The 23,963-nt window shown below is 35.3% G+C and overlaps 4 protein-coding genes across 4 annotated transcripts; 3 read left to right on the forward strand and 1 right to left on the reverse strand.

Moving 5' to 3' along the window:
* The first annotated feature begins 54 nt into the window (after nucleotides 1-54).
* LOC149741416 (uncharacterized) lies at nucleotides 55-10,838 on the forward strand. Its single transcript, XM_089891889.1, has 14 exons — nucleotides 55-332; nucleotides 1,185-1,269; nucleotides 2,665-2,798; nucleotides 3,287-3,447; nucleotides 4,221-4,326; nucleotides 4,580-4,719; nucleotides 5,063-5,165; nucleotides 5,375-5,637; nucleotides 7,040-7,147; nucleotides 7,807-7,946; nucleotides 8,524-8,608; nucleotides 8,846-8,967; nucleotides 9,765-9,894; nucleotides 10,480-10,838. The coding sequence occupies exons 1-14, from the start codon at nucleotides 272-274 to the stop codon at nucleotides 10,552-10,554; spliced, it is 1,713 nt and encodes a 570-aa protein (XP_089748015.1). The 5' UTR covers nucleotides 55-271; the 3' UTR covers nucleotides 10,555-10,838.
* Nucleotides 10,839-11,426: 588 nt separating this feature from the next.
* Nucleotides 11,427-12,084, reverse strand: LOC149741417 (uncharacterized). Its single transcript, XM_089891947.1, has 2 exons — nucleotides 11,694-12,084; nucleotides 11,427-11,622 (listed from the first exon to the last, which is right to left on the reverse strand). Exons 1-2 carry the CDS (start codon nucleotides 11,968-11,970, stop codon nucleotides 11,576-11,578), a joined length of 324 nt encoding a protein of 107 aa, XP_089748073.1. The 5' UTR covers nucleotides 11,971-12,084; the 3' UTR covers nucleotides 11,427-11,575.
* A 3,080-nt stretch (nucleotides 12,085-15,164) lies between these two features.
* Nucleotides 15,165-19,410, forward strand: LOC149741418 (uncharacterized). The gene is made up of 8 exons (XM_089893200.1): nucleotides 15,165-15,282; nucleotides 15,353-15,444; nucleotides 16,139-16,237; nucleotides 16,453-16,626; nucleotides 16,952-17,125; nucleotides 17,366-17,495; nucleotides 18,669-18,805; nucleotides 19,126-19,410. The coding sequence occupies exons 2-8, from the start codon at nucleotides 15,372-15,374 to the stop codon at nucleotides 19,233-19,235; spliced, it is 897 nt and encodes a 298-aa protein (XP_089749326.1). The 5' UTR covers nucleotides 15,165-15,282; nucleotides 15,353-15,371; the 3' UTR covers nucleotides 19,236-19,410.
* A 155-nt stretch (nucleotides 19,411-19,565) lies between these two features.
* LOC149741419 (methyltransferase-like protein 27) lies at nucleotides 19,566-22,109 on the forward strand. The gene is made up of 5 exons (XM_089893230.1): nucleotides 19,566-20,454; nucleotides 20,619-20,771; nucleotides 20,904-21,015; nucleotides 21,454-21,574; nucleotides 21,793-22,109. Exons 1-5 carry the CDS (start codon nucleotides 20,385-20,387, stop codon nucleotides 22,039-22,041), a joined length of 705 nt encoding a protein of 234 aa, XP_089749356.1. The 5' UTR covers nucleotides 19,566-20,384; the 3' UTR covers nucleotides 22,042-22,109.
* Nucleotides 22,110-23,963: the final 1,854 nt, after the last annotated feature.

Genomic DNA, 23,963 nt, shown 5'->3' on the forward strand with positions numbered 1-23,963 from the left:
AATTTGTACCGAATTATTTGATTATTAACGCCAAAAAAGGTAAGATTGTATTCCCTAAAGGCCTGCTATATAATTTAACAAATGCCGCGTAATTGTCACATTTTAGCTGAACTTTTAAGCTCCACTTATGTTATACCATAAATTTTGTTTAGCAATAGGAAATTAAAATGCTTGCATTTGCATATACATTTTAATATTCATCTGTAGAGTTAAAACTTTATATTTATCGATTAAATTCAAATTCTTAATAGTGTATGCAGCTTACAATAAAATGTATTTCAAACTTGTTTTTGGTATTGCTATGTTTGGAGCAGTGCAAATAAATGCTAACGGTAAGTACTAACATTGGAGCGGCGAAAATAATTTATATCACTGTTTTTTCGTTATTATATTGAAACGCAATTGGTCATGTTTTAAAAGGAACATGACAGTCGTTATACTACGTGTTTTGTTTCATACACCTCGTGTCAGCCTATTTTTTACCATGTGTGTAATTTTGTGGATTATTGTTTCTTTGGTATGGCTGACAATATACAACCCATTAGTTACCATTTGGTTGGAGCAATTGCATTTTAGTGTCTGCCCACATACAAGCAAAAATGGTAGCAGCAATGAACCTTGAAACCTATAACCTCTGTGTTAGAAGCAGGCGCACCAATCAATAGTGCCATAAAATTAAATTTGTACAAGTAGGTAGGCCTGCCTCAAGTCACAAGGTTTCAGGTTTAAAGCTTGACACTGGTACCACTACCAATGTGGTCAGTGGCGCAGTCAGTGGTTTTAGGGTGTCGCGACCCAACCTTTTTTAGATAAAAAAAAAAATTAATTAAAAAAAATTTAAACAAATATTTTCGAAAATTTTTTGATCAAACTATTATTATTCTGGCTGCGCCACTGATTGTGGTTGTATGTGCCCTTGTGGTTGTGCAAGACATCTATCAACAATTGCACCAACCCAGTAGCATTGTATGGGTTGTCTAAATTGTCAGCCATACATAAAAATAAAACTCCTAAAATAACCACCGAATAAGTTACATACTTGTTAACTAGTTAACAGGCAAAATAAAACACCTTTTAGTTAACAACTATATTTGCCCTGCCACGTCAGGATGTTAACTTACCATAATGCAATTATTTATATTAATCAAATTTTGCATGTTTTCAATGCTATTATTTTATTTTAGCAATTAATGCCACGACTCCTGACCCTTGCAGTTTATTCAACCCATGTTTACACAATGGTAGATGCTATTCACCTTCACCTGACATGTAAGTTTACTATATTTTGTATAATCTTTGGCGCCATAGCACAGTTGGTTAGTGCACCTGCCTCTAACCTATAGGTGATGGGTTCAAGGCTCTTTGATGCTACCACTGTGGGCGTATGTGTCCTTGGCAAGACACTCAAAGACAATTGCTTATCTAAATTATCAGCCACACATAATAAAAAATAAAAAATCCCCCCAAAAATTCACCCACAAATAAAATACTCGGTAACTCGTAACCTGCCACAAGGTGTATGAAACAGAACACCTGTGTTATAACGTCTGTCGTTTTCCGGCCACGCAAGGATAAAGTAAGTTACATTTAACATTTAATTACAATTGAAATCCAATCAATAATAATGAATGAATGTAACTTACTTTATCCTCGCGTGGCCGGAAAACGACAGTCGTTATCACAAGGGTTTAACACCTCGTGCCAGCTTACGAGCTATAATGTTCATTAAACCTAAAATTGACCGGTGTTTAAATAAATGTAACTGTGAATGTATTAACTTGTAAAATGCACATACCATGTTTTTTAATGTTTTTTTTTACAAGTTAAAACTCACTTAATTTTAAAAATGCCTCACCAACCCTAGTTGTATTAAATGTTGCATCTTATGCAAATTATACCACATTTTATCAATGCTCAAGAGATTAAACTCCATAGGTTTTTATGGTGAATTTTAATTCCCTTGACTGTACTGAATTAGTTCGGTTCCAATTTTCCCGTGTGAAAAGTTTTTGCTGCTTCATGGTGCTTTCCAAACTGTTAAACTGTCGTTGTCCCGCCACGGAGGAATTAAGCGAGTTACATTCATTCAATCCAGTAGTCCCTTATGGGTTGTCTAAATTGCCAATCATACGTAAACAATCTAAAAAATAATATAATTACCACAAAGTTACAAATGTGGTAAGTGCTGGCACTAGGTGTATGAAACAAAACACTCCTGCTATAATGACTGTGCTATAATAACTGTATTATAATGACTGTTGTTGCCATGTCATGCAATGATAAATAGATTACACTCATTCGATTTAGCACTTAAACAACATTTTTTATAGGCGAGTGTTCATACTCCTCGTGCCAGCTTATGAGTTACCATGTATGTAACTTTGTGAGTGATTATTTTTTGGGGGTTTCTCATTTTTTATATATGGTTAACAAATTGGACAACCCATTAGTGACCACAGGGTTGGAACAATTGCCATTAAGTGTTTTGCCCAAGGACACATACGCCCACAATGATAGCAGCGACAAGACTTGAACCCATTACCTCTGGTTTAGAAGCAGGTGTGCCAACCACTTTGCCACGCCGCCACACTTTATTATCATTTTGATTTCTTTTAATATATTTGTTCAATAATTTAATATTATTGTTGATTTCGTTTCCTACAGAAGAGCTTGTGATTGTAATGTTCAATATTACGGCTCAGTTTGTCAGTTTGTGGATCACTGTGCATCTAATCCCTGCGCTAATAATGGTACCTGTATTAGACTTGATAATGGCTACAACTGTACCTGCAATGAAGGTAGCATGTTTTATTGAAACGTGTTTTAACAACTGTTGTTTTGTCGCTACATCCTGTATTTTTGTTTTAACCATTTTTTAGTCTTTGCTACCGTAATCGAAGAGACAAAAAAAATTCCTTATTTCTATTATATATATCAAACTATATTTTGTCGCTATATCCTGTCCACCACAATCGAATAAACAAATAAAGCTATTTTTATTGTAATGTTGTATTAGCAAATAAAACAACCTAACTAAAACATTCTAAAGGACTCTGAAACATTCTGAAGAATCTTTTTTACTATCAAGTTTCCTGTTTTAATACTAGCACTACAGCCCATTTACATAATGCAACTTTCTTTATTGAAAACGTTTTGGTATAAAATTGAATACGATTTAGTTTTAACCGTATAGGCTGGAATACAATTTTATTAGGTGTGTTAAAAATTACTGAAAAATGCAGCATTTATGCACCCAAACTTGTTATGTTAAAAAAAATTGCTTTAGGTTATTTAGGGAGAACATGTGAGGTATTGGACGCATGCATTAAAGGGCCCTGCTCTAATGGAGGCATTTGCACCACTAATATGACTACTGGCTCTCCTATGTGTGATTGCGTAGGCTTATATACTGGGAAGTCATGTGAAATTCATTGCTACACTCCACAAGTAAGTTTTATATATATATATATATACTAATGATTCCTTTTATTCTATACGGTTGAGGTCTTTTTTGAGGACCTGGGATATAAGCCAGATTTGGCCAAATAGACTACACTACACTTTACATTTACGAATGGTTTATGTTCTGGATTTAGTGAATGAGTGTAATTTGCTTTATTCTCTCATGGTGGAAAAATGACAGTCATTTTATAAAACGAGGTTTCTGTTCCATACACTTGGTGTAACTTATGTAACTTTCCATGCCTCAAACCTAGAGGTAGTGGGTTCAAATTCAAGGCTCTTCGCTGCTACCATTGTGTGCGTATGTGTCCTTGGGCAAGACACTTAACAGCAATTGCTCCAACCCAGTGGTCACTAATGGGTTGTCCAAATTATCAACTACAAAAAAAACCTTATAAAATAATCCCCTGCAAAGTAACATACTTGGTAACTCGTAAGCTGGCACAAGGTGTATGAAACAGAACACTGGCACGCGAGAATAAAGCAAGCTACATTCATTCATTCATATTTAATACTAATTTCTGCACCAACTGCTGCTAAGTATATTGTTCTTTCACATATCTATTGTATTAGCAAGAACCTGTTATACTTCTAGTTAAGTTGTGAAGGTTCTAACCACTGCACCAAAAGTGGCAGAGTTACTAAATCTTGTCTGACAGCCTATATTAAACTAAACATTAAATTACTTTTCCTCTCGATTATTGTACCTTTTTAATTTTCATAGTTTCTGCAAATGTTTAAACTTATTTATATTATAGGATTGTGGAGAACAGTCTATTCATTGTGTTTTTAGATCTGGTCTAGTTGTTTGTCGGTGTGTTACTCCTGTTGGGAAAAAGTCAGCCAAGTGTATTTTACCAGAAGGTGAGACACATGTATAATATATTGGGGTGGGAGAGATGAAACACCTTTTCATTCTATTTTCTTGTCCCATACGGTATTAAACAAAGAACATTTGAAGCTTTTTACTGAAACTCTCTTTTTAAACATTTTACCCATATAATTTTCAACGAATGTCATTTTGCTGATAATTCCCTTCTCTAAGTTCTTTAAATAATATGTTAAGTTTCAAGAAGACAAATAGAGTATATTTTTTTGTTTTAAATATGATTTTCAGATCGCGTCGATGAGTGCCAATCAAACCCATGTCAAGGACGCGGAAGATGTCGTGACATGGACATAGGGTATCAGTGTCGCTGCCATATTGGTTTCGTGGGAAAAAACTGCGAAATGAGAGCTTACTGTTCATATGAAAATGTATGAAACCTAATTTGTTAGGGATGTTGTGTGTAGATTAGAAAAACATTAACCGTATACTTTTCTTATGTAAAATTTTACCTGTCTCTTTTATGTTTAAGCTTATTCAACTTATTAAACAGTCGTTATGATCTAATGGGTCTTTTAGGGGATAAGCAACTTAATTAGGTTTATTAAATAAACAAATAAATAAACATTAAATGAAATAAAAGGATTCCTTTTTGGAATGAGTGGCACGCAAGATTTGTGAGCCTATGAAATAAAAATGGTATGTGGGTAGAAATGGTTTAAGAACCACGGTTGTAATATTATCATGAAATATATAAACACATTTTTATTACAGCCATGTCAAAACAGAGGAACTTGTCAACAACTTAAGCATGGTAGAAACTATAGGTGTAACTGCCCACCTAACTTTGCTGGTCGCAACTGTGAAATATACATTGGTAACTTTTCGTTATTTACATCAACGAAGCTGCATTTACCATATGTGTTGCTATAATCTAAGTGTTTCCCATTAACTACAAGCAATGCTTTATCTTTTGAAATAGTATAAAAATGCAAAATTTTCTTGCACCAAATTTGCTTAGCCAAAAACACTAACAATCTTTTACACCCCCTCACCAACAAATAACTTTCACACTCCCCCCCACAGCGCCAGTTTGTTCAGTGACATGCACATCATCTGCCATCCAAGTTTCTTGTGACCACTCTCGTCTCCCAAAAGAAATTCGATCGCAAACACTTGAAACAATATCCCCCCTTCCCTCCCAGCAGTGCACATGCAGGTTTCCTGTTGTGCCAGGGCAGCCTGTACGCCAACACAGATATAGATATACTGGCTACAGCTCCAGGACCACACCTGCCACCCCTACACCGTGTACCATTCCATTTGATTCCTGCGGTACTCAACTGAAGGTAAAATATTGGACTGTTAGCTATGTCGCTGCTACTATTGTAGGCATATGTGTCCTTCTGCAAGACACTTAACCTCAATGCCTTCAATCCATTGGTCACTAATGGGTTGTCCAAACTATCAGCCAAAGATAAAAAAATGAAAAACCATCACTTAGGGGAGACCGGGGATGGTTCGGACGTTTTTTTGAAAATTGCTAATAATTTTTTTTATATGCGTCACATGAATTTAAATGTTAGTTTGTTGTAAAGGGTGATCCTTTGCCGAAAAAGGGTAGGAGAGTCGCATGCCAAAGAAAACTAGAAATGCATGAAAAAGGTCAAATTCCGAAGGCTCTCAAGTGTCCGGTGTTGCCCCGGTACCGGGGTAACATCGGACATGTCCGGGGTCACCTCGGACAGTATACGTTTTTTGGTTTTATTCGACACCGTTGGTAAAAACGACAAACGAAATAATAATGAATCATCTAATATATAAATCGACTAGGCTAAGCTGGTACTTAAGCGCATATTAAAACAGGAAAGGTTGATGAGAAATCTTAATCCTTAATAGTCCCCTGTCTGTACGAGTATCATCTTCAATAACTGGAAAATAGCTTTTTTTCATTCAGTCGCTTGATACTCTCCTGATGTCGTCTTTCTTTTAAACGTTCTTACTATTTTTTATGATCTAAAACTATTGTGAGCATACAACATAATACACCTTACCAACCCGGGCATGTTGTCCGACGTATCCCCAGACACATGGTGACATAAAAAAAGCAAAAACATAGCCGCCTGTTTACCTCCTGCTCAAAATCTACGTTTGCTTATTGAAGTGTTGCTTCTAAACTACGACTTCCACCGCAAAATAATTAATTTCGGCTATCAGTAACCAAACTATACCCTTACAACCAAAAACTTAAAAAGTAGATATTTCTGTTAAACTAACTTTTTTTATTTTAACTAATCGGTTGAACTGTGCATGCCCCCAAACATTATGCTGCTTTGTAATGGAAACAATAAGATTTGTTAATAATGATATCACAATGCTCTATTGTGACGTCATGTACATGGTCCGAAGTATCCCCGCGTCCGAAGTATCCCCGGTCTCCCCTACAAAGTAACATGCTTGGTAACTCAAGCTGGCACGAGGTGTATGAAACAGAACACGAATGGTATAACGACTTCCGTTGCCCCACCATGCAAAGATAAAGCAAGTTACATTCATTTATACATTCTTCCCATTAATTCTGCCAATAAGCCCTATCACTTGATGAATAATGCCATTCATACATATATTTTGTCAGAAATAATAGACATAATGCTTCACCATATGGCAGATGAAACGTCAGTCTTTTAAGATCACAAAGCGAACAATTGCCAGATAAGTTATAATAAATCGCACTTTTACACATTGTCACAGATAGTAAACAACACCATCTACTATCTAAACCACCTGCGATACGGCTCACTGCAGTCACATGATCAAACTACAGACTCACTGGTAACAAGAGAGTACGGCCAATTTGAGGTATTTTAAAACGAAACTTTTCTTTAAGTAGTTTTTACCCATTTATGTTTTAAATGATGTCATAATGCAGCTAATTCTATTCTCTTTGTTGTTTTAATTCAGATGATCTTTGGTATGGCATTTAAAAAGTTAATAATTTATTTGTGTGTGTCATGTCTACCCATAACAGAAAATAGAATTTACCCAAATTGTCCTGAAAATGTCTTAACGGATGGCAAAAAACAAAATTAACGTTTTCTTTTTACTTTTTCTAATATTACATTATGCCTGGTAGCAATACCAGCAGAATCTTAACTAAATTACCAACTAGAATACAGAATATCTACTTACAAATGCAGCCAATTTTCACCATTAAAATAATTTTTTAATTTACTGCATCAAAATTTTGTAATATTTTCACCCAAGTTTTCTAACCATCCCGAAAAAAAAACACTCTGTTTTTTTCTTTAAAGTGTGAATGTCTGCTCACAAAAGCCATAAGGAAGCTTTATTTCAAAATTAAAAATGTTTGCGAGTGCTGTCTGAATAAAATAACTCGAAAAAATCAGCAGAAAAATTTAAAAGTTTTTGAAAATGTGCACCGAATAAAATAAATGCTATGCACCTGTTACCTGGTCGCAACAACAAGAAGAGTTTTAACTAAACCATCTACCATACAGCTCAAGCTAGAATGTAGTTCTCCATTACTGGTCAAGTCTAATGGTGGCGTATTAACTAGCAACATTATGGACATTGAAGAATCACTGGAGTTAAAGTCCAAATCAAATATTCCGATTCAGATTAGTGTGTCGTACTGGGGGTAAAGTACTCAAATTTTTTAACCTTTTTTTTCAGAGTAAATTTTTTTTGCTTTTTTTTACCTTTTTTCAGAGCAAAATTTTTGATTTTTTTTTGTCGTTTATTTTAATGGTTTTACAATGTTTAATATGGTTGCATATCAGAAGTTGGGTTAACAGGTACTATGTATCCTGGATTCATTTATCTTTGTTATAAGATGTGTTCAAATTCAACTCATTAGTTATCACTAAACTTTAATATCTATACTTATTGTTATCTGTTTAATTTTTACATTGCATCGTCTGTAAGGTGTAACGGTTACGGATTTTTTCCAAAACATTATTTCTTTTTTTTTATCAATAAGCGTGTTTTAACAACTGTTGTTTTACCGTTACTACCCGTCTTTTTGCTTTTGTCAACTTTCGCGTTCTTCCTATGGTGACCGGCGAGAGAAATAAATTTTATTCATTCACTATTTCTAACAATAATTCTTTTAAATTGTTTGTATAAAAAAGATTTATAATGTACAGATTTTCCCATTGTTTTATTTAAATGACGTACAATTTATATTTCTAAGCAAATCTATAATTTGTTATTAGGGTTCAACCAAATACTTTTCTTACTCACGGCACCACACTTGCACCTATTACCGAGTTCAAACTGGACACAAGAATTTACGTTTTGGTAAGTAATCCATAAACGTAACCTAAATAGAATAAATAAAAGTAACTTGCTTGGTTGGAAAAACAACAGTCGTTATAACACAGGTGTTTTGTTTCATACACCTCGTTCATGCACAATTTGTCTTTATTTTGTTGTGTAACTAAAGGAAAATTGTTTTCTAACAAAAAAGTAACTAATATACCAACATATGGTGCTACTTATTTGATAGTTGTTACATTTTCTTTTTTTAAATAACAGCTGTCTGGTGACCCAAGTTACAGCACGACTGCCATCTTGACAATGCAGATTTACCCTGTCACCTGTTATCTACTAACTAACACTACAACTTACAACAACAAGTATTATCTCTTTGAAGATGGGTATGCTATATTGTTGTTACAAAACTTAATGCTATATTTTCAAATTTATAATTTAATAAACAAATAAATGCATGTATTTTTTGTTTATGGGTGAGGTCCCTGTCAGGGACCTAGGATTTAGGCCAGATTTGGCCCATTATCTCAACACCGGAAAAGCCCATTTTAGTCCTTTGTCCGACCGGTGCCGCGACACAGCATCTCAGTCAGACGCGTATTTTTTTAATGCATGTAGCTTATTTATCCTCCTGGTTTCATCACCTCGTGCCAGCAAGTTACCACCTATGTAACTTTGTGGGTGACACAGTTTTTTAGGCGCCGTAATTATTTGCCATGGCGCCGAACAACCTAATGCAACATTTTCGCATTTATAAAAGTATAAATTGAATGAATGTAACCTATTTATCCTCGCGTGGCAGGGCAGTGATAGTTGTTATAACATAGGTGTTCTGTTTCATACTCCTCGTACCTGTTAAAAATTACCATGTATGTAACTTCGTTAGTAATTTTTTTTTAGTGCATTGCCGACAGTTTAAAGAACCAATAAGCAATCAGTTGATTGGAGCAATTGTTGGTAAATGTCTTACCCACAGACACACATACAAAAAATGGTGGCAGTTCCCAAACTTATGACCTATAGGCTTAGAGGCAGGTGCACTAACCACTGTGTGCCAAATGAACTGCCACAATAGTTGCAGCCTTGAGCCTTGAGCCTTGAACCCATATCCTCTGCCTCTGTCTAGAACAAGCGCAACCTCTTTGTCAAGTCTATTTACTAGTTTAAACATGTTATTGTACAGCTGCAAAAGGGATGAAACAGTAAGGATGGAGCTGCTTTTAATGAACCAGCAGCAGGGTACTTTGTTTCAAAGAAATGTTCCGAAAACTTTGTTCAGTTTTGAAGCTGCGACTTTTAAACGGGAGAATGATGTAAGCATGGTTTCAATTGGTTGAGACAGAGAGCAATTTTGTTTACATGTAGATGTAATAATATATAAAATGTTCATTATTCTGTAGATATGCCATGTAAAGGTGGCTGTACACAGTATCCGGCATGCGAAATTACCTGCGAAGTCGTATGCAAACTCATTACCGAGTTCCGCATGCGGCATCAAAATCCAGACAAAACGGACGAATTCCGGATACTGTGTACAGCCAACTTAACAAATAACGTTACATTTTGCCAAGAGGCATTATGGTGAATTTAAAATTAAGTAAAATATATGTCTTTACTTGGTTGTACATTAAAAAGTTAGCTGCTTTGTATAACATTTTAAATGCTATAATCACTCTTGTGCTCACTGTGTGTATATCTGCACCAGATTTTTAAGCCAAGCTGATAAATGTGTTGAAAAACAGTGTACACTAGTCGCAAATGGTGTCGGACCGTCTGTTACATTTATATCTATAAAATAAGTCGTGGTGTTGGGGTAGAAAGTCACCTATATAGAATAGAAATGTGTTACAAATATAAATTTATCCAAAGACCAAAAATTTTTAACTTTTCGATTTTAGGTGCAAGTTGTGTGCAGCGCACTCATCTGCAATAGTCCTGAATGCGAAGTACCATGCGCTGGGATGAATGAATAAACAAGAAATGTCAATAATCACATTGCATGCCTTTTATTGTATTTTTCGTTCATATATTTTTTGTGTAAAAAAAGGAAAACGTTTTGGTTTGCAGAACAAATTTTTTTTTGAGTAGTCTTGCGAATCAATTAATGCTAATCATGCTGCACAAAAAAGTATAAAGAAACGGTATTACTTCAGGCAAATATGCATGTTTTATCAATTTAGTGCTCTATCATAGGCTGTAACTATGTTGCAATGCATTCAATTTCATTGCCGAAATAAACTAACTGCATGTCACTGGATTTAATGCATAAATTAGATTTTATTGTTTATTTAACAACATAACTAAAATGCGTATCTGACTCATTTGAAGTCTGACATATCTTTAAAAACATAAAATAGCTGGAATTAAAAATTTTCATATGCAATTTTTCAATTAGAAAGTATTATAGTAGGGTGGGGAAACATGGGACACCTGTTCATTCTATTTTCCTGTTCAATTTGGTAGTAAACAAAAAAATCATAAAACTATAAAACTGTGCATTCACGACTCCCTTAGACCGTTGTTTTTTGTTTAAAACACGATCAGGATATTTAGAAATTATGTGCTAAAGATGTCCCATCTTCCCCCACTACATGCTAATCACTAAATTTTGCAACAGAGTAATTATAAAGTGCTAATTGGTGGCATGATTAATATAAAGCATGCATGAGGTACGCCTTTTACTCTCTTGTTATTTGGTTAACGTGCCCAAAAACGCATCGTTACGTTGTGCTTGCTATACGTTTACTTACATATATATATGCTATTTAAGTTTGGTCTCTCATTGGTTTTCATTCTAAAATAGGCGTTGGACTCTTTTTTTGTGAGACTTCAAAGGCAACATAGAACAAATTTTGATTACATGTTTATTTAGTTTCGGTATTCACCAAAACAAAATGAAAAGATCGTAATGCATTCGTAATTAAGCGAGAAAACGTGAGGTGTATTCTCGTAATGTTAAATGCAAAAGTATCCGCGATTCAGCACACGAAGGCTTTACTCTTGGTCCAACAAGTCCATCAACTCAGCGTCGATTTCATCCGCTGTAATAAAGAAATATGATTTATGATAAATCAACCTGTATAATTTAAACCATCTTAAACGGTCTTATTACCCAAAGCCATACGCTCTTGTTCATTCCATTTGGTCCATGGCGCCCACTTGTTTTTGGTAGAATCAACAATTGGTTGAATAATGTCTGGAAGGACTTCCTTGATCAGTTTGCCTCCAGCACGGACGAGCCCACGGAATCTTGCCTCTGAAGGGAGGGTGGCGAAGCCGAGTATGACTGCAATTACGAACACTGTTTTGATACTCATCATTGGTTGTTCAGAATGATCTGCAATTTGTAATTTCCCACCGCTTTTTATAAGGGACTGCCTTTTTTGCATTATGCACTCACAGCACACGTGTTTCGCTGTATGATTAGTTTTCTGAGATAATGCCTTGTTTCTAAGTAGTCTCGCTAGAGCTCTCTGTGTGTCTGAACATGTTATACTTTAACACGTGTCACGGACTGCATTTTTTACCCCAGAAAAGCTCATAGGTTTAAGGGACAGGTGTATTGACCACGCTTATTTTTGTTCAATAAAATGTAAATATGTTTTTAACTGTAAGCTTGTTTTAGCAACTGTTGTTTTGTAGCTATATAACCTGACTTTTCATTTAAAATATTTTTAAATATTCGCTACTGTAATCGAAAAGACAAATAATGTTGCTATTACTAAGCAGTCCGCCAAGCATTAAAACCAAGATCAATTAAAAGTTTGTGGTTCACATGAACAAATTAAGTTTAAGGCTACTGTGGGGTATGGCGAGATACGTTAACAAAAAAATGCTGATCTTCCTGACCTGAAAAACATGCTTTTAACAGTTTCAAGAGTGGCCGGGCTACGGATAAATAGTTTCCTAAATATTCCTTGTTTTCTACCAAATTAGACGAGAAAAAGAATGGAGAACATGAACTATTCTACCTCAATCTATTATAGAGCATGAAGATATAAACCAATTGCAAGGGATTTAATGCAAATGGTCCTCTATATTTTACAGTAGCGGTATTTTGCTACTTTTTAGTAATCTGACTCGACTTACAATTGTATCACGCAAAAATCCTGTTGCGAAATTCTTTGATCGAATCCGCATGGGTTCGACTGGTTGCATGCGCAGACGGTTTTGATTGACGTTTAACCAAGCCGATTGCTTTTTCTTGAAAGTGCGTCTTTAAAACGAAACGCGAGAGGTTTGTATTATCCGGTTTATCTAACAGCAACAATCATAAACTTTTATGGACACAAAAACCTACAACGCATGCGTATAACGTGGCAAGTCTGTGCAAAACTTATGTAACTAATAGAGAATATAGACTTAATTGCTCTTTCGTCAATAGTTTAAATTAATGTCTTCATATACCTATGAAACCATATACCCAAACATGTGTATGGAAATTTAATGTGTTACTGAACTACTAGCGAATCTCTCTCACGCACAGCTTTATTTTTTGACAAGTTAAAAAACAAATTGTTGTCTCCCTTAATGTTGCTCTTAAGACTTGGAGGTCATTCGGTAAGCAACATAAACAGCTAATCTAAATACTGGTTTACTAAATAAAAAAAAGCTCAGTATATAGTACACAGTTTTAATTTAATATTAATATCCCTAAAACCTACCACAATATTTCCCAGTGACAGCAAACAGACTTAGTCTTTTGCATTAATTATGATTTGGTTAAATTAATGTAACGTTGTAAATGTTATAGAAACCTTGGATATTTGCTGGGTGCTGTGGCCCCGCGAAATAAATCGTTTGCAATGGTGCGTCGAAAAGAATCATTTATTAATAGAAGAAATGTCAAGAGCACGCTCAATAGAAACCTGTGACCTTATCGACTTTTGTCGATATTTAAAAAACGCTGCAAACGCCCGTGAAAAATAAATATAACTCTGCGTGTCATCGAAATGCAAAGGCATTTATAGCAATTTAATGTTATAGCCATCTGTGCCATTATAGCCGTGATTTTGTTAGTTATGTTCGGTTAATTTTTGCGTACAATTTATATTATCGTAGGGTGTGGAAGATGGGATACCCTTTCATTCTTTTTTTTATCGCTTTTGATAGTGATCAAAGAACATTCAAAGAATTATAAAAACCGCACCCTAACGACTTTCACAGACCGTTGTTGATTGTTTAAAACACGATAAGGATATTTGGATAATATGGGCTTATTTAGTGTGTCCCATCTTCTCCCATCCTACTATAGAATTACGCGAAAGCCACTTTATAAATCATGATATTCTTTTAAGTTTAAAAAATGACATTTATTCATACGAATTAAACAAAAAGTATTTGTAACTAACATCACATGGTATTTTTATTATAATGTCAGTTAATCTTACGATTTTTTCTAAGAATCGCATTAAAAAATCAGTTTCAATAAAATTGTTTTTTACGCAAAAATTTCAGTTCTGCTTTTAGAGCTGTCTTACTGTGCAGGTGTTGCACGAAACGAGAAAGGAACCTTTATCATTTCCTGTGTGCGTCATATAAATACAGAAAAAGCTATTTATGTCGTTTTTCTGTAAGTACGTAACTTAACAGTGCAAAACATTTGCGTCGCTATGGCAACTGGAGAGCTATCATGAGATCTGACGTCACAGACGTTCCGGTTGATTGAAATTCACCCATTCGTGTTCGGTATGGGTGACTTATGTTGGTTTAAATCAGGTTGTGAAGCTGTAAAAGATGAAGTACATGAACTCGTATGACTCTGAACTGTGTAGAATGTGGGAACTTTAGTTCTTTGGTAGGATGGGGGAAGACGGGACACCTTTAGCACATAATATTCAAATATCATGATCGTGTTTTAAACAATTAACAACGATCTTTGGACGTCGTAAGGATACAGTTTTATAATTCTTTGAATGTCCCTTGTTTGCTACCAAATCGGACGAGTAGGTCTAAATAGTATGAAAAGTGTCCCACTTTCCCCACCCTACTATGCTTAATGGTTCACAGTAGGTCCCACTGTTTGGTAAGAGCCAACTCTTTAAATGCCAAGTCATATGCCATAGGACCTGAACTATATATAAAAGAAGTGCGCTACATGAAAACCTAGCCCGCTGTTTTGGCAATTGAGCAAATGGTAACTCAATACGAGAGATATTGTGGCAATAAACACAGCCTTGCACGGCAATAAGTTACACACACGTGTTTTGCAGCCTTATTTTTGTAAAGAAATATAAAAGAGATTTTGATATTGTACAATTCAAGTTGTTAAGAAAAGGTATTGTATAAACACAACAGTAAGCCCGTTTAAAATCACTCAGAGAGTTCTTTGGGCCTACAGTGCGCAAAAAAACATTTGTTGATTTGACGTGAAGAGAATTGTGTTTTCAAATAGATAGACTATGGGAAATTTTTCGTTTTGTTGAACACGCGAAATGGGATAGCGTAACCCCATGTGCGTGTGCGAGGTTTACACGCTTGGATTCATCTGAGAAGCGGTGGTTGGTCGCTGCTTAAATTGAAGAAATTTATAGAAAATCATTTGAGTTGTCACGGCATTCAAGCGGCGTCAACATGTTATTGCCGCTTCGTTGTCTTGCAGTTTAGAATGGGAAGTCGCTAAATTAAATGTTTAGATTGAAATTATGCTTTGGTAATTTATTTTTCTTCCACTATCAGACTGGCAATTATTGGTGTTATAGGTACCGTATTTTGTTATTTGGTATTGGGAAAATTAAATCTAAATTTAATTAATGTTTAAATATTTTTTAGGTAGAATTTGAGAATAAAGATGTTTAGAATTGTCTTGATTTTGATTGTGGCTGCTGCTGCAAGTTTCCGAGGGGCAAACGCTGCTGGAATAAGTAAGTTTTTAAATCATAATAATTTTGTCCCACAGTGTCGGATCCTTATTTTCAGTTTTGTGTTCGAAAAAAAGAAATGAATGAATGTAACTTATTTATTCTTGCGTGGCGGCGACAGTCGTTATAACACGGATGTCTGCTTCGGACTTTTCCTGTCGATTAGAATGACTTATTTTTGGGGGGTAATAAATATAGTATAATGGTTGAAAATGGGACACCTTCACATTCTATTTTGCCGTTCATTTGGCAGTAATCAGGAAACGTTAAAAGAATTATAAAACCGTACCCTTACGATGACTTATAATTCCGTTGACCATTTTACTGATCGCGTGTTACCGCGATCAGAATATTTGGATATGAGGTGCTAAAGGTGTCTCTGCCTCTAACTCGGACGTAATGGGTTCAAGGCTTGTCGCTGCTGTACCATTATGTGTGTATAGGGGTCCTTGGGCAAGACACTTAACTGTAATTGGCTAAACCCGGTGGTGACCAATGGGTTGTCCAAATTATCAGCTATACCCATAAAGGAAAAAATCACCCTCAAAGTAATATATATGGTAACTCGTAAGCTGGCACGAGGTGTATGAAAGAGAACACCCGTGTTGTAACGACTGACGTTTTTCGGTCAGGGAAGAGTTGTTTTTTTTGGATAAGCTAGATACTTACGAAACCTGAATTCTATATTTATTTTTAGCTTGCTATATTGGTTCTTCATCCGCGGTGGGCACCAATGTTACAATACAATCCTGCCCCTCTGGGAATTGCGCTACGTACAATGGATCTGCAATGCTCAGTATGTTCATACTTTTACAAAATAAATCATTAAACTGTACATTATTACGTAAAAATATTTAAGCAGACTGCTACTATTTAGTATTATATGCAATAAAATAACTTTTGAACTATGTTACCATATATTCTATGTTACTATATATTGCATATTAGATGCTACTATATTTTGTATGTAACTATATACAAAGTCTTTAATCTAAATACTTATACTTGCAGACGGGACAAGAATAAATGGGACAATCCATACATGCGGTCACAACATGACAGGTTCATCTACTACATGCGGTAACTTAACCCTCGTTAATGCGATTGGAGCACTGTCTGGTTTAAGTGGAATCATGTGTAAAAAGCTGGAGATCTGTTCTGGTAATCAATGTAACTCACCTATTGGTAAGTCTCATTACACAATTGAGTAGGGAAAGATGATACACCTTTTTATTCTATTTCCTGTCCCATTTGGTATTAAACAATCATCACACAAATAATTATAAAACCTTATCCTCACGACGTACAAACACTGTTGTTAATTGTTTAAAACACGATCAGGATATTTGGATGTTATGTTTTAAATGTGTCCCATCCTTTCCAAGGAAAAACACAGGGTGTATGCATAATAAGTGTAAAATACCAATTTGAGTACCTTTATTTAAAAAAAAAAACGAACGGACTGTATTTACATAATAGTGTAATACAATTTTGCATTCTATTTCCCCAGCTTGTCCTGGCAACCAGGTTTATTCAATGTGTGCCGGCTGTGATAGGACTTGTGTAAATATGAATCAACCTGTAGTATGTATTCAAGTCTGCCAACAGAAGTGCACTTGCCCGTGGGGGTTGGTTCTAAACGGTGACATGTGTGTAAATGCCACTCAGTGCCCAGTGGCCCCTGGTAAGTTCAATTAAAAAAATCTTTTCGACTTTTTATTTTTTGAAAAACTTTTAATAGATAGTATTTAACTACTTATTAGACTGCTGGCACCACCATGGCTTAGTGGTATGGAGCTTGCATTATACCCTTTTTTGAAACTTTAGTAGTACTTTTAGAACAGATTTAAACATCTCTATTTATATACAAACTTTTGCTTTTTTGCGCACTAGATATAATCTTATCTTCATTGTTTCTTTTCAGTGATGAACATAACATGCCCATCAGTGAGTCCCAATGCATGTACCAACGAACTCAAATCCGGTTTTATTTGTGACTTCATAAAGTGGCGACTAAGTTTAAATCATTGGCTGCAGAAGTTTGAGCAATGGCGGTAAGTCGGGTTTCCAAAACAAACAAAAATTAACGTAAAAGGTAGGATATTGTCTGCAAGGTTTTAATTTTTCAAAGCTAATAAATGTTTAACATAAAGGGTATAGGGTTGAAGCAATTAGTTGGTTAAGTTAAGCGCTTGAGGTTGTTCCTCAGTAGGTGTCGCTCGGAATGTGATGCTTCGATAGTCACGGCGTGCGAGTCTCCTGACGCAGTAGGTTGAACGCTACCCCTAGTCTCGTAGGGTCTAATCCCAATTGTCCTTTTGGAATATCTAGCCTCGATTATAAAGGACGACTCGGCCAGTGTTAAATCTGTGTTGAAATGACTCGAACAGTATCTGATTATATCTTTATTGTTAATTCGTATGCGACGGTATATATAAGTTGCAGCAGTTGGCATGACTACTTATTCAGTCCCTTATTCAAATAGAATATATATATATATAAATAACACGGTTAATTTGTACAAGTGAATATATATGTAACTTAAACTGCGATATCTCAAAAGGGCGTTACTGCGCTAACTTCTCATATAATAATAACAACGTATACATGGTATGCGATACTGTAGCGATTCTGCTTCCGGTTTTCACACGTTACGAATGGGTCAGCCAAATAGGTCGGCTTGTGTGTGAACGAGGACAAGTATAATTAATAATGCGTCATAAATTAACTCTGATAGATATTTGGAAATATGAGACAAGAAATGTCTCCAGTCTGTTTAAAATTTACATTTTCCCTCAAATTGACATAAAAAGTATTATGTTTTCAAAAAAAAAATAAATAAATAATAAAAAATCACAAAATAAAAAAATAATATGTGTTGCCTATTCAAAATTCACGTTTTTCAAAATTTTAAACAATCACAAAAGGTGTTGTCTATTTAAAGTCCACATTCTTTTAAACTAAAATTTAACATTAAAGTTTTGTGTTTTAAAAATTGTAATTTGAAAAAATTAACACAATGAGTCAAAACTGTTTATAATGCATTGTGGCATCTTAGATTTTCATAAATTTGCTGCAGACAAGTTAAAATCTGTCTACACAAAGTAGTTTGCCATGTAACTTATTTAAGCAGTAAATTATTATAAACACTATACGACTACGGTTGCCACAATCCATAACTTTTTAAACGCATTTATTAAGATATTTAATTTACTTTTTTTACCCAGGGTGTCAAATGGATACACAAGTACCCTTCCAATTCCTAGCTGTCCTAACTTTAATGTACAGTGTAATGATGCAACGAAACTAAAATACACAACTGACATATACAGATGTAATATACCTTACTGTATGGATGGCAAATGTAAGTAAAATATGAACTTCCAATTAAAAACTCTCACCAGAATTAACATATACAACTCGTATGTCGTTTTATTTCTAAAGGAAAGCTATAGCTGTAGCTATGGTTGGAGTCTTAGCTATGAAAACAGTAAATGTTTCCATCCCATTGGTTAGAGCACCTGCCTTCAATGTTCTTGGTCACTAATGGGTTGTTTAAATTGTCAGCCACACATACCCAATAAGGTGTAAGTGTTTGGAACTAAATATCCGTGTTATAACCATCATTCATTCATTCATTCATTCATTCATTCATATATTCATCTGAAACTATGTTCTCAACAGATAAAACTGGACCATCAATCCAGGTATGGAGAGAACACCAAAAGCATTGGAATATTCTTTACACTAGCTGGACTGCCTCCAACACAGACAGCTGTAATGGCCACACATAGACATATAATGGCTAGTTATGCCTTGAAAAGATATCAACACCATCTGTATTGCTATTGTAAATTTATTCCCATTCACACTCACACATATTTGAACTTTTAGTGACTAGTTTTCTAACACTTGTAACCAGCAGTTGGTATTAGAAATTAGTATTTCAATAAAACATAGTAAAACTAAGGACTTCGTTTTGTGTGGGTGCCTGTTCGTAATACTTACGCATAGTTTGATGAATGAATGAATGAATGAGTGAATGTAACTTGATTTATCCTCGCGTGCGCGGTAAAACGATATAGTTGTGATAACCTGGATCATGGCCTACTCAATGTATATATATCTTATAAGTACCTGTCTGTAGGCTACTGTTCAGTGATTCCAAAACTTCAGGTGGTTGTAGAAGTGTTTCAGTTCTGTTTTTTTTGCGTTGTGAGTTACAGGCGAATATAGGAGTGTAGGGGTGGCCATTGGTATAGTAGGGTGGGGGAAGATGCCTGTTCATTCTATTTTCTCGTCCAATTTGGTGGTAAACAAAGAACATTCAAAGAATTTTTGTTTACTGCCAAATGAGATGAGAAAACAAAATGAAAAGGTGTCCCACCGTACTATACATATACACACGTGGCGAGAAAACATACACGAGAAAAAAGGCGATATATGTGAAACAAAATTCGCCAGTTCATATGATCAAGTGGCAATAAAACGAAGACAGGTATTTCCTTATACACACACACGAACAGGAAATTAAGATATGGCTTACTGATTAAATTAACGTAATGGTAAGCCACATGACATAAGGTAACTGTACAAGCATGAAATATTATTTAAACTAAAGACTTAATAAATTTTGGAATAAATAAAGTCAAATCTACCGTTTTGACAAAAGCGAAGTGATGTTAGGACTTTATAAAACAAACCAGCAGTAACTATACAATCTTTACGTTTCTTTGGTTAAATAACCTATAAGGCCTACATGCTACTTTTGAGCAGTTCGTCGTTTACGTTACTTGGAAACCTGAGTGCATATATTTGATTTAGGGCTATACAGAAAGTAGCGGACAGCGAAGGGCCGTCAGCGTAATTGAGTTTTCCAAATAGTTTGTTCAATATTCACTTTAGCAACTGAAAAATATCTGTTTAATGTAAATTTCAACATTATGACTCAGACACCGTTGGATGAAGTGTACAGAAAGACGTTTCATGTATTCCCCAATGACAACCCTGCAGGTAAAAGCATACGTTTTGATACATTCTCACTATTAAGTTTAAAATACTTAATATACATTCTCACTATTAACTTTAAATAATAAGCCAGAAACACAGAACGCCTTAATAAGTTACATTCATTCACATATTCAAGAGAGACACCTTTAATTATTATCTTTGTGTAGATATAATGAAATATTACAACAAAAATGGGACAACTTACGACAGTACCATGAAAACTATGACGTACATCGCTCCTGATGTTGCCGCACAAAAAGCAGCTTCGCTTGTGTCAGATAAACAAAAGGAAAACTTTAAACTGCTGGATCTTGGAGCAGGTAGCTTTGATAATACCAATTCTAACATTGTTGTAAAAATAAACTTATTTTGTACATTTTTGTAGCTTCTTGGTAAAACTTAGTTATTCTGTACAGAGCAATTTATAACCAGATTTAACCGGTTCATTCCAGGTACTGGACTTTCAGGTGCGGCTCTCCGACGTTCTGGTTTTCTTGGTAACATAAGCGCACTCGATGGGTCAGCCGAAATGCTCAAAGTAGCCACGGAGAAAGGTATATACAGGTAAGTCCGCCCCGTGGTAAAGTGTTTGACGCGTCTGACTCTAACCCAGAGGTAATCGGTTCAAGGCTCACCGCTGCTATCATTGTGGGCGTATATGTGTCCTTGGGCAAGACATTGCTCCAACCCACGGTTGTCCAAATTGTAAGCCATACATAAAAAATGAAAATATATTCCCCAAAAAATATTTACTCACAAAGTTACATACATGGTAACTCGTAAGATGGCACGAGGTGTACGAACACCGGTGTTATAACGACTGTCGTTTTTCGGCCACGCGAGGATAAAGCAAGTAACATTAATTCATATAAGAGTTACACACAGAGAGTGTCACAGAATGCCAACGTAGCCTATATGTTTGTAGGTAAATAACAACCGGCAAACACAAACAAAATCATTAGCTGTACTTTGGTGCAACAAACACAATATTTGTATTTTTAGCGATTCAACCGAACATATTCTGACTTCCTCAAACCCACTTCCTTATCCGGATCATTCGTTCGAAATGGTTGTCAGTGTTGCTACGTTTACAAAACATCTAATGGAACCAGATTGCCTAGAGGTTCAGCGTATATGTTAAATATTTTTAGTAATCTAAACATTAGCAAAAAAAGATCCGTTTTTTTGCAATCTAAACATTAGCAAAAAAGATCAGCTTTTTTCACTCATATTTAATACTATGCGAACAGTTTTTACAATCTAAACTTTAGCATAAAAGAGATAACAACTAATCATGTAGCATTTAAACAAATTTAATTAAAGATCTATATTACCGCCTAGGAAGTTCTGCGGGTTTTAAAACCTCATTCTTACATGATCATCACGGTTCGAATGTATAGCGAAGTACAAGATTACAAAGTGCGTTTTTACGACGAACTTGATCGACTTGAAGCTGCTGGTTTGATGAAGATTTGTTCAAGTGAGAAATTCCCTTATTACAAATGGGATAAAATTTCAGATGAATTCAAAGTAAACCTTGCTGATCAATACGGAGAAGTGCTGGTGCTACAAAAGCTGGATATTAATTAAAGTACTTTTGAAAACAGCTATAATATTGTGTAGCGATATAATTGGAATAAAACAATACTTGCAATTAACATTTTCCGCGTCTTGGTCGTGTTTAAACCTTTCCAAATAATTTTTTTGTCATGCTTCTTGTGTCTACTCAACGACAGCTTCATCCGAATAGCAAAACAGTGTTCACGGGCGCTGGTGGTCTTGAAAATGTGCGGAGGAAAAACATGAGAATTAAAAAAAACACGGGAACACTTGATATTGCAATCTAACGCGTAATCACCAATCAGTGCCCCACGCGTCTGTTTTATCTCGCTTATAAACCATTAACTTACAAGGCGCTGCATTCACAACACGAAGCAGGTTAAATGAAGTTAGTTCTGCATTAGAATTGGATTATTTGTTCCAGGACTTTCAAGTTAAGTTTATTTAACTAGCTAACTGACTGAATAGTTCTGTGTTAGTTATTATTATTTCTGACTATACTATATAGTATATACACTAACACTGCAATTATTCTAGAAGTTTAAGATTGTTATAATTCTGATCGTAATGTGCCTTGCGTTTTAATGTTATTATTTTCCAATTAATTAATTCTTAAAACTTCAAATTTATTTTCAGGAATAGGGGCGAGCATTCTGTATTACGTCACTATATAGACACGTCACTCGCGATGTTACATCGGTTTATACGCAATCGCTTTTTCGTTACGTCACAATCGTTTCGCAAATTCGCTGCGTAGTTACACGCCTAAATGACGTCAACCGCGATTCGCAGCTTTCGTTACGTCATAATCGTTGCGCAAATATTTGCTACGTCGTTACACGCCTAATTGACGTCATAACCGCGACGCGCACGATAATTGCGTCATAGTTCAGTCCTCGCAAGATTTGTTTTCCCTTTACAACGCGGTTTCTTCTGCGCATGCGTTTTGCGTCGTTTCATGCGGCCCATGCGCCCCATGCGCGTTTGGCGTCGTGCGCGAGGCACTTTACTAGTATTTTCTAACATATGTTTAAACTTTTGCGTTTTGTGCCCGGAAGTTGAAAGAAGATGAAAGAATCAGTTAAGTTTTAAACCACAATAGGCATTGTTACGTAACACATGCTGTTTTCTAGAAACATCGATGATGTGACGTCACGAAGTGGTGACGACGCAACAGAAGAATCCACTTCGTAAGTTATTTTGTTTCCTAAAAATCCTTATTAAATAGTATTAAAATGTTTTGTTTATTTCAGAACTCGGTATGTGACTTCACTCAGGATCAAGCTGTTCATCATGCGCAAATTCGGAATAAAAGTAATTATGACGTAATAATATTTGGTCTGTAGACTTTTAACGTATATATTGTTTGTTCCAGAAAACTCCGCGATTATTTCTTCAGAAGAAAAGCACAAGGTAGCGTATAATGTTTAATAGGTGTTATATTATATTGTTGGGCGAAATGGTTAATATAAAATATTGTGTTTTAACCATTAACAACCGTTTTTAAAGTCGTGAGGTTAAACGATTATATATATTAGGGTGGGGGAAGATGGGACACCTTTAGCACATGATATCCAAATACCCTGATCGTGTTTTAAACAATTAACAACGGTCTATGTGTGTCGTGAGGGTACGGTTCTTTGAATGTTTTTTTGGGACGAGAAAACAGAATAAAACTCCTAGATAGAAGTAAATAGAATAAAAAGGTGTCCCATCTTCCCCAACCCTACTACAGTTCTGTTATGTTCTTTGTTAATTAACAAATGGGAAGATAAAGACTAAACCTACCATCTTGCCCCATTCTACTGTATGGGCTACTTATCTGTATATTTAAATACTAAATATTATTTATGCTTTCCAGCTGACGAACAAAGACGAAGACGCCGTTAACGGATAATGGTTTGAGTATATTTAAGTGTTGTGCGTATATGTGTGTTTTTGTGTGTTGCACT

This window comes from Ciona robusta, chromosome 1, assembly GCF_009617815.1.
Source record: "Ciona robusta chromosome 1, ASM961781v2".
In the NCBI taxonomy this organism is placed as follows: Eukaryota; Metazoa; Chordata; class Ascidiacea; order Phlebobranchia; family Cionidae; genus Ciona; species Ciona robusta.